The sequence below is a fragment of the Vipera ursinii genome (assembly GCF_947247035.1).
Source record: "Vipera ursinii genome assembly, chromosome: 3".
NCBI lineage: Eukaryota > Metazoa > Chordata > Lepidosauria > Squamata > Viperidae > Vipera > Vipera ursinii.
Genome location: NC_139516.1, coordinates 112,959,195 through 112,969,896, shown reverse-complemented (window position 1 = coordinate 112,969,896; position 10,702 = coordinate 112,959,195). Strand labels below are relative to the sequence as shown.

Below are 10,702 nucleotides of genomic sequence, written 5' to 3'. Positions count from 1 at the left end.
TGGCCCTTTTATGACTTGTGGACTTCAACTCCCAGAATTCCTCAGCCAGCATGCCTGGCTGAGGAATTCTGGGAATTGAAGTCCACAAGTCACAAAAGAGTCAAGTTTGAAAACCCCTGGCGTAGGGCTAACGGTGTGAAGTCCAAAAATCCCGACGTCCAATAGAAGACTGCAAAACGTGGTAATTGTTGTGTTGTGTTTTGTTTTTTGCTCGTTCTACTGAGCGGCAGAGCGATGTAGGGGTGGTTTTTTTTTGGGAAACAAGACAGGAATCTTCAGACGTTACCTCTATTATTACCTGTTTAAATAGCTCTACGTTTCCATCAACCCGGAAGCTATACAAAAAAAAAAGCGAGCGTTGTATTTTTTTCCCCCCTCTAGATTTACGTTGCTGCGTTCGCGTTTCTTCTGCTTCCGGGGTAGGAAGACGTCCCGTCATTGGCTGGGCGAGCAGACCAATCCTGAGGGCTCTGGGAGGCCGGGCAGAATCGACGGGAAAGTTCGAGAGGGGAATCTCTGCGGCTGCGCCAACGCCTGACCCTGACCATCAAATAAGCTGGTGCTCTGCTCAGAGATGGAGGAGGTGAGAAAAGGAGGGGGGGGGAGTTCTGTCCCTGCAGGGAGATCCATATCCGAGCTGGCGGGATGGGGAACAACCCCTTCGCTGGCCTGGGCGTGGCGGGGGCGGGCGTGTTGGATGGTGGGTTTAGGGCAGGGGTAGGCAACCTTGCCGCTTTTATGACTCATGGACTTCAACTCCCAGAATTCCTGAGCCAGCTGTGCTGGCTCAGGAATTCTGGGAGTTGAAGTCCATGAGTCATAAAAGAGGCAAGGTTGCCTACCTCTGGTTTAGGGGCATCACCTGGGCTTAGATTTTAGATTTTATTAGATTTATATACCGCCCTTTCCCGAAGGACTCAGGGCGGTTTACAGGGCATTTTAAAATCATATCAATATAAAATACAAAGTTAAAAGAGAATTAAAAGATTAAATTATCCCTGAAAATAAAACCCCAGTTAAAATTCTCAGCCTGGGTCAGAGAGCTCAAAGAGCCAAGTCTTCAGGTCCCGGCAGAATGAGCGTAGGTCAGGGGCAGTCCTGAGCTCCACGGGCAGCTGGTTCCAGATGGTAGGCGCACCCACAGAAAAGGCCCTCTCCCTGGGTGTTATCCGCCGGCAATCTTTTACTGGCGGCACCCTGAAAAGACCCTCCCTCTGCGAGCGCACTGGACGAAGGGAACTTGATGCTGGCAGCAGGTGTTCCCTCAAATATCCCGGACCCAAGCCATTTAGGGCTTTATAGGTCATCACCAGCACTTTGAATCTCACCCGGAGGGCAACCAGAAGCCAATGCAGCTCACGGAGTAGAGGTGTTACATGGGAGTATCCGGAAACCCCCATCACAACTCGCGCGGCCGCATTCTGCACCAGTTGTAGTCTCCAAATGGTTCTCAAGGGCAGCCCCATGTAGAGAGCATTGCAATAGTCTAAACGGGAGGTCACGAGCGCATGAGTGACTGTGCGTAGGGCATCTCGGTCCAGGTAGGATGCCAGACAAGTCAGCGGAGGGATGCTCTTGCACAGAGGTGGACCCCTTTGAATATAGATGATAGAACCAGAATGTTTCTGGTTCAGAATTTATTACAACTTTCCCCCCCTTCGGTCAGGCTTGATTCCTGGCCGCTGGCTGGACAAATCCCTGCAGTTTTCTTGGCAAGGTTTTTCTGAAGTGATTTGACAGTGCCTCCTTGCTAACGCTAAAAGAGAAGGGGACTGTCCCAGCTGGCTTTGTGTCTTAAGTCAGGACTAGCATTCCTGGTCTCTTGGTTTCTAGCCTGGTGCCTTAACCACTACACGGAAGTGGTTCTCTGGTTCAGATTTTAGGTGACCTTAAACCACTTCATCTCCTTGCCACAGTCCGTCTCTTCATTCTGTGGGTAAGTTCTCGTTTTGCAGGACAACGGTCAGTGTTGCTGTGCTCTCCATTTAAGTAACTAGAATGCTGTTGTAATTCTTTCTAAATGTCGGTAGCCTGGTTTTAGCCTTTAGTTTGTCTCTGGGGTTTGATCTTTATTGTTCCACTGTTTCTAAGCTTGCCCATCAAGCAGATGTTGATAGAATGTTTGATAGAAATGCTAATTCGTATCATCAATGTATTCCATGCAGCTGCAGAAAGATTTGGAAGAGGTGAAGGAGCTTTTGAAAACGGCAACAAGAAAGAGAGTATGTGACTTTCTGCTGGCAGAAAAAAACAAAATAGAGAGAGAAATCAAGAATTGGCAGCCACTCAAACTAAAAGCTGAAGGATCTGAAGAAGAAAAACCAATAGTCACTGGATATACAGTGAAAATCAACAATTATGGTAGGAATGGATTTATTTTTCCTCATTACAGAATGCAGTAGAAGAAAATATTGTAGCCGTCACAGTACTACAATAAGCTACATAAATTGCTTCAAACCTACATTTCAATCCAGGAGTGATTTGCATTGATATTAATAATTGTTACAAAACCCCTTTTTGAAAATACCAGAGATAAATCAGCTATTTGTATTGAATCCAGTACAGATTAGATAGGAAGAGTGATATTAAATCTATACCTCAAACTGTATAAGATGTGTGACTCAATTTTTCCCATTGGAAACAGTCATACATGCTATGCTAATGCTAACTTGGGAAATTAGTGAATTTTCTTGACATTAACATAGAAAACAGACTCTGATGTCTACTTGTATGGAACAAAAAGTCTTTCAAGAAAACCAGCACGATAAAAGTGTGAGTTGTACTGAGGTAATTCTGAAGATCAGTTCTAAGAGCATGATGTTTCAGCACTGTTGCAGCTGTTTTTCAATATCAAGTGAAGTCATAGAACTGCAGATCCAATTTGGTACCTTTGTTCCAAAATGATTGAAAAATATTCTGTGGGATCAGGGAGGCAAGGGAGTAAACAGAAGAATTATTGTCAGGAAAAGCTAAAAAAGCTTGACTAAATTTTGAATATAGTTGGAGTTGAAAAGATGCCAAGATGCTCATACCACAGTTATTAGGACTTTAAACTGGATCTTTGAGGTGTTCGGTCTCTTTAGTGAGAATGCTGCAAATCATTGAAAAGGTAGGTAGTAACCTCTACTCTATAAAGATAGTTATAGCAGCAAGAACATAATTATTCCCTGTGCTGTTGGCTAATTCAAAAATAGTTTGGTAATCTTAAGAGCCAGAGCTGTGATAGCATTATTGGCCTTCACCCCAAGGCTTAAGTGTCAGGACCCACCCCAATTCACATCTTAGGAAATAAAGAACTCTTGGAACCAGGCTTGTCCAAAAAGGTGATTTTACTAAGATGTAGTCGATTGTGGGAATACAAGACAGGATCTGGCATTGTGTTACATTTTGATACTATATAAAGGTTTCCCGTTTCAACCCCCTCCCTTCAACCCCATTTGGTCAGACTCACATTAATTAAACTTACGTGTCAGGCCCTTCCGTGGGAAAGGGTAATCTTCTCATGTTTTTATTGTTATTGCTTTCTTCCTTTCAGTTTCAAATGGAGATACAGACCAGATCCCTTCTTCCCTAACCCTCCCCCTTGTTGTCCCAGTTCAAAAGGTTTTCCTTGGTCTTTGAAGATAGCCTACAGGCAGGCTGAATACACCTCTTCTCCTTCCCCCTCGGAAGATGGCAGAATCCAGGGGAAGGGACAATATTTTAAACATACATTTATGAATGTGATATAAATGGATTCTGACATTAAGTTTAGGATATACTTCCAAATTTCCTGACAATTAGAACAATTAATCAGTGGAACAACCTGCCTCCAGAAGTTGTGAATGCTCCAACATTAGAGGTTTTTAAGAAGAGACTGGAAAACCATTTGTCTGAAATGGTATAGGGTTTCCTGCCTGAGCAGGGGGTTGGACAAGAATCTTATTATTATTATATTTAGATGCCTTGATTTGTTCTGTATTGAAAAAAATGTCTTCCAGCAGTGGTCCAACTTGCAAACCTTATAAATGAAAACCACTACTTTTGTTTGGGCAAAGCTGATGACAAGGCTTTATTCCTTGTATGAGGAAATGGTTTGGAAGCTCCATATAAGCCTACTAGTGAGGTAATGGGGTTGTTTCATCATTATAAAAGAGAAGTGAAACAAGCTTTGGAGAATGGAATTCTGTTTTTGTCAGAGTTTGAAATACAAATGGATATAAAGATTGAAGCAAGCTAGTACTCTTGCTTAAATACTTTTTAAATGGGATTTAGGACAGAAAAGTAACTGAAAAGGCATGTCTAACCTGTATTGAGATATGCAGTCTTCATAATCAAAGGGAGAAACTGAGAGTCAATAACTTTAGATGTCAGTTTTATCCATATCCTATTTCTAGGCATTGAATCAAATGCTGCCTTTAAATTAATAATAGTGATGTTATAAAATAGCTAGAATATTTTTCCAGTAGATAGGGGACTCAATACAGTGGCATCAGCCAATTGGGATATATCCAGTAACTGGATTATAATCTACTTCTTATGTTTAGGAGGCCAGTTGTGTAATAATTTGCTGGATTCATTTTATCTCCTTTCTTGTAATTTAACCTGAAGTTGACCTCCAGTTTGTAAAGATTTGTAAAGAGAGAGATGTATGAGTGGATAAGTTGTCAGTACCAGTGCTTTTTTTTTTGTTTTTAAAAAAAAGATGCCGGAACTCATACACGTCATACAACCCGACTTGCCTACCCTACAAGGTTCCATCCAAAAAAAGGTGCCGGAACTCCGTTCTGGGCGTTCTATGACAAAAAAAAGCCCTGACTGTGACCCATTTGCTTTTGATAGTTTCAGTGGGGGAAAATGGAGATAACTGGAAGATCATGTGAGGAGTTTATTCTTTTTGATACTTTGCCCTTAGAAATGCTAAATGTTGAATTCTTTCAACTGAATCTTGAAATGTTCTAGAAACCAGTGCAGCTGACCAAGCACTGTATGCCTTGATTATATTAACCGGCTAATTAAATCATCAGCTCAAGTGTGAAAATTGTTAAATGCAGATATATAAAAACCACAGTTTCTGATATGGTAGGTATGTGAGGAACAGGATTGCTCCACAGAGCCTGTTTATTAAATGTGATTGAAGGAACTATTCAGTTTGAGGCAGTGAAGTGTACAGAAGACTGCTGAGGACCTTCAGAATGCTTTATTTGATTTTTTTTTTTAGATTCTAGGCTGCAATTCATTTTATATAATAACGTTGAAAGGACCTTAATTGAAACAAATGCCTTCAAAGTTTTGCATCATCCTATTTCTGTGGGTGGGGTAGCTGTTATCTTTCTAGTCTTTATTTTTATGTCTAATAGGATTTTTAAAGCTTGTTTCAGAATTACAATGAACTTAGATTTTGGCACACAAATCTAATAAATTTTACATAAATAAACGCGTTGAAATATTATTTAAAACCAGTATTCCCTTTTTAATATCCAAAATGCTTTTTTTTTCATTCCTTTAGCATGGGATCAGTCTGATAAATTTGTGAAAATCTACGTCACATTAAGTGGTGTTCAACATCTGCCAGCTGAGAATGTTCAGGTGCACTTTACAGAAAGGTGGGGTTTCGTTTTTTTGATACAATGTGTAAGCAACATCGGGGCTGTTGCTACTACTACTGGCTTTCACAGAGATGAGGAAACTGATCCCTCCTCTTATATAGAAAGAAGAGATGACTTCTCTTCCCAGTGTATGGTTTTACTGATAGCATGTTATACCACTTGCTGCTGCTTCCAACCTTTATAAAAAGGAAAAAAAAGACCACCTCTCCCTTAAAGGTATACTTGCTTATTAAACAAAGCTTAGTCTAGTGATAACTATGGTTAGGATATTTGCCGACAAAGCCAGAATAGTCATAATCATGCCTAAGATAACCACAAAGCCAACATCATGTAACATGGTAAAGGAGGTCCACTGCCAGCAACCAATCAACTATCCTAGTAGCTTGGCTATATAACCAATGTTTATTTTTGTTCCACTGTTTAGTTAGAATAATCCTGATCACTGTTGGTTACATGAGTGCCATTATACAAGACCAGAGGAAAAGAGAGAATTCTGTTCAAAACCAGGATTGTGTCCCATTTGATACTAGGTTATCCCATACTGTTTTTTGGTTTATTTCTGATAGAGCCATTATATATAACAACTTAAATGTATGGCTGCCACTCAAGTTGTAATCTTGCTAGGGTCTTACCCATCCATATTTAACCATTTTTTAGACACTCAGCTATATTAAATTTTAGGCCCAAATGAACCTACAGCTTTTATCCCCCTTTTTTGACATTAGGGTGGCTGCTTCTTGATGTTTATTTGGTGTAATTGTTCATTAGAAAATTCTGATTAATTTCTTATCCTCTTAGTTCATTTCATCTGCTGGTGACAAATTTAAACAACAAAAATTATACAATGACGTTCAACAACCTTCTGAAACCAATCTTAGCTAAAACCAGCTCATGGAAGGTCAGTATATCTGATGTAGTCAATTTTAATACTGTTCATATACATTTATTCATAACATATTTTATGTGGTTTGGGCTTAATATGGAGCTTGTAATTTGTGGTTTATTCAATGAACAATGGTTAAAAAATCTAAGGTGTAGAATGAAGCAAAACCCTGACTTTTAAGTTGATTTCTGCTTTCTGGTGTTTTCCTATAAATTAGTTTTATCACTAGATTGTCTATTTCTTTGGTAGATTGATAGGCAATTGCCCTTGCAGTTCCTATTCCCAGAGAGCATTTTTATTTTTCTTAGTCCTGAGTAAGAGGGAACCAGCTCCTAAATATCATAGGACTAATTCTGAGTGAATTGGTGAATCTTACTTGGAGCACGGTTTCCCCTGGCAGAGTTTTCTTCATCTTGCAAAGGTGTAAAAAATAAATAAATCTAAAATCATTCATGTCACATCCAGGTTCATCATTCTTAGAAAGTGTAGTCTCAGTTTTGAGAGTAGGAAGTCTCTTCTGCCTAGAACAACTTGATCAATCCAGTGCCATTCACAAATGGAGACTTGTACCTAATGCTTTCGTGTTGCAATTATTAAAGCAGTGACAGATATAGAGGGGAGTCGTGGAAAGATAAGTAACCTGTGGTTTTGAATTTCATGAACAGCATTTAAACTTCTTAAATTATGGGGTTTTTTATATTCTACAAGATTACAAAAGTAAGTTATTTTAAATAATATATCTACATTGGATTTTGAAAATAATCCAAACAAGTTCCTTTCTGGTAATTCTGGCTTCTTGCATTATTTTGAATTCTGCCTTCCTCCTTCTTACAGATCAAAACTGATATGATCTTGATATTATGTAAGAAGCAGCAAGAAGAAAAATGGGAGTGCCTAACACAGGTTGAAAAAGAAACTAAGGAAAAAGAGTAAGTGTCCTTCATTTGCTTGTTCCAGCAGTATGATATTGCTGTTACTATTGAAAAAGTCTTGCAAGCTAAAATTCAATAAACCAAGATTCCTTTAATCCTTGTAACACATGGAAGATGAACAGATTTTAAATATTTATACTTATCCTGTTCTTGCTCTTAAAAAACTTGGTGGGGAAAAAATCCAGGTTTCTATAGAAATTGCATTTTATGGCCAGTTGCTGGAACATGCTTACTAAAAAAACCCAAATCTTTTATACAGGCAATTTTTATACTGAATATATTGAATATCAGAGTGATACATGATGGCATTCCCCTCCTACATGAAAAATATAATTAAACATTTAAATTAGTATTGGTTGTATTTTAGCAGCTTTTAGTATAATACAATGTACACAAAACAGTTTAATAAACTGAACTTTTTAATCTTACCAAATGTATATGAATGAATGTCTATTACTAGATCTCCAGAGCTATTGCATTAGTTTAGTTTTGGGAGATGTGTGAGAAGAAACAAGTTAGGTACTGACAAATATTTTACTCCATGATGTTTGTTTTAATCAAATTATTTTTTCAAATGACAAGTTCAGTCTGGTGCAGAAGGACTTAAGATGATAAGCTTTATTGGCACCTTTTTCTTTGAGCACACTGACACATTAAAAATTGAAATACTGATGCCCGCTCTTGAAAGAATACACATATACCTCTCTCTCTCTCTCTACACACCCACATATACACACACACACACAGAGATGGATTATAGATAAATCACAGACCATAAGATTACAATGTTAAATATTTGAGCATTCAGCTCTTGTTATGGAATGTATTAAACTCAATACATGACAGCATATTTTCCTGTCCACGTACATCCTTTAGGAAAGCTTCCTATGATACATCTGACCCCAATGAAGGATTGATGAATCTACTGAAAAAGATGTATGCAGAAGGAGATGATGAGATGAAGAGAACAATTAACAAAGCGTGGGTGGAGAGTCGCGAAAAGCAATCCAAAGATGATTTGCCATTAGACATTTGAACAAATGTTGAAGATCGTGCTTGCCAATTTAATCTACATTTTATGTATGGAGGTTCTGTTGCAATATTCTGTTCAGAGAACATGTGCTTTATATAGCCATCTTCAAAGCAAAGACTACAAAATTTATGTTTTAAGATTGGAGATGGGAAATAAAATATACTGTAAAACCTCATGTCTCCTTAAATGTTTGTCTTTCCAGCACCTCTTGGCAATTCCCAGACTGTTACATATTCAAGTACACAGTGATAAATAATCTTAGGTAAATGATTCCAGTTTCTCAGATAAAAGTTGAAATACTGATTCTTCAGATGAGGTTAGCCTAGAAAGGAAACCTCCAGTTTTCTGAGAAGTATGGGCTTAGGGAATTGTATTGCATCACAATAAAGTGATATACTTAGATATCAAGCAAGATGATAAGTTATCAGGATGATGTACAATTATGATAAATATAAAATCCTCTCATATGTTCCTTTAGTCAATCACTAGCTTAAAACAGCAACCAGACAAAAATCGTGCAATAGAACAAATATAAACTAGTTAATACCAAATCTATGCAAGTTCTTGAACATTTGGATTTAATAAACTATGCTACAAATATAGTATAAAACAGATTAAAACTAAGATTAAAACTCAGAGCTAGTATTTTGTCTCTGTCAACTAATGGGAAATTATTGCAAAGTTATCAGGCTGAGAAACTGATGGGTGGTTTTAATTAGAGGAAAAGAGTTCAGCTTAATGACAGTAATAATGATTAATCTTTTTCAGTGTATTTGCTTATTATCCATAAATTTTGATTGCTGCTACATAAAAAATACAGTACATTATGACGTCCTATCCGACAAGAGAAGATCTGCAGGTAGGCTTTCGTTTTGACATATACCAGTGCCAGCAGCTGGGAAGAGGCTGAGAAAAAGAACTGAGAAATGTCAGGTCTGTAGCACTGGTCTTCAAAAGAACAGTTTCTGACAAACATGGAGGGAAGCTTAGATTGGCTTTTCCAATGGTTTAAAATCCCTGTGAAGTATCCAGGAAGAATGGGAAATGCTATGAAACGAGATAAGATATAATTGCGAACGATTCCTATGAGGAAAAGCAAGAAAAATCTGAAGAAGCCAGCACTGTGATGATATATGCAGAACTCTCTAAAAGGTCACGCAGGGCAAAGGAAAACTCAATAAATTTAAGACCTGCCAGCTTGACATCTATACTGGCCAAGTCTTTAAACAGACTATCAGGCAATATGTTTATGAGCGCTTGGCTAGATAGGGTACAATTAAGAGGAGCCAGCATGGGTTTGTCAGAAGTTGTACTAGACTATCTCTTGATAATTACTATCTAGCAAAACCTTTGAGAGAGCGCCTCATGCTTTCCCCCTTCATTAAAATGGTAAGATATAAACTAAATGCCACTACTGTTAGATGAACTCACAATAGGCTGAATAATTGCACTCAAAAGCAATTAATAGCTCCACCGAAGCTTGGAGAGAAGCACTGAGTAGAATGTTACGGGGGTCCATCCTGGATTTCTGCTGGTTTAACACTCATCACTTACCTGAATGAAGGGCGTTAAGAAACACTGAAAAATTTGCAAATGACACAAAATTGGAAGGAGTGGCTAATAACTTCAGATAGAAAATTCAAAGAGGGTTTTCAATAGCAGGCATAAGAATGGAATTTAATATGCAAAATATAAATTTATTCCATGTGAATAGGAAAAATGTAAGGCAGAATAATAAATTCATGAGACTTGACTTGGTGCTAATACATGTGAAAAGAATCTGAGGGCCCATAAATAAAAGCCATCAGTGTGATCTAGTTGTTAAAAAGGAACATTTCATTAATAAGTGTTCTGAGTCCAGATTATAGGTTATTGTTTCACATTACTCTGGCCAGGTCAGATCCCACTTGGAGTACTGTGTTCAGCTGCAGGCATCATAGTTCAAAATGGGCAATGACATTTTGGATTAGATGGCCTGTATCTAGGAGATGGATTCTATGACCTCATTTGGCACTGCATGTGGTGGTACCAGGGATTCCTGAATGAGAGCATTCGCTCCAGGTTTCAGGACAAATAGTGTCACTGTACTCCATTGGTTGAACTTCAAATAGAAACCTTCTGAGCACCACAATAAAAGGAACAAAAAGCTGGAACACATTCACAGAAATGCTTTGAGAATGAGGGTGAATCAATCCCTAAGGAGAACAGTTAAGGTATATTACACTGAAAAGGAAGACTGAGGAGAGATTTCGTAAAGGTTTACAAA

General features: G+C 38.3%; 1 protein-coding gene across 2 annotated transcripts; it reads left to right on the top strand.

Moving 5' to 3' along the window:
• Positions 1-439: 439 nt before the first annotated feature.
• On the top strand, positions 440-8,611 carry CACYBP (calcyclin binding protein; the record flags this gene model as incomplete). 2 transcript variants are annotated; one of them, XM_083359471.1, is made up of 6 exons in its annotated part: positions 440-583; positions 2,166-2,361; positions 5,489-5,585; positions 6,387-6,486; positions 7,306-7,400; positions 8,280-8,611. In XM_083359471.1, 6 exons carry the CDS (start codon positions 575-577, stop codon positions 8,437-8,439), a joined length of 657 nt encoding a protein of 218 aa, XP_083215597.1. In that variant the 3' UTR covers positions 8,440-8,611. The 2 variants fall into 2 exon arrangements, with proteins under 2 accessions (XP_083215597.1, XP_083215596.1); XM_083359470.1 differs by lacking the exon at positions 440-583 and having other exon boundaries at positions 2,151-2,361.
• Between the last annotated feature and the right edge of the window lie 2,091 nt (positions 8,612-10,702).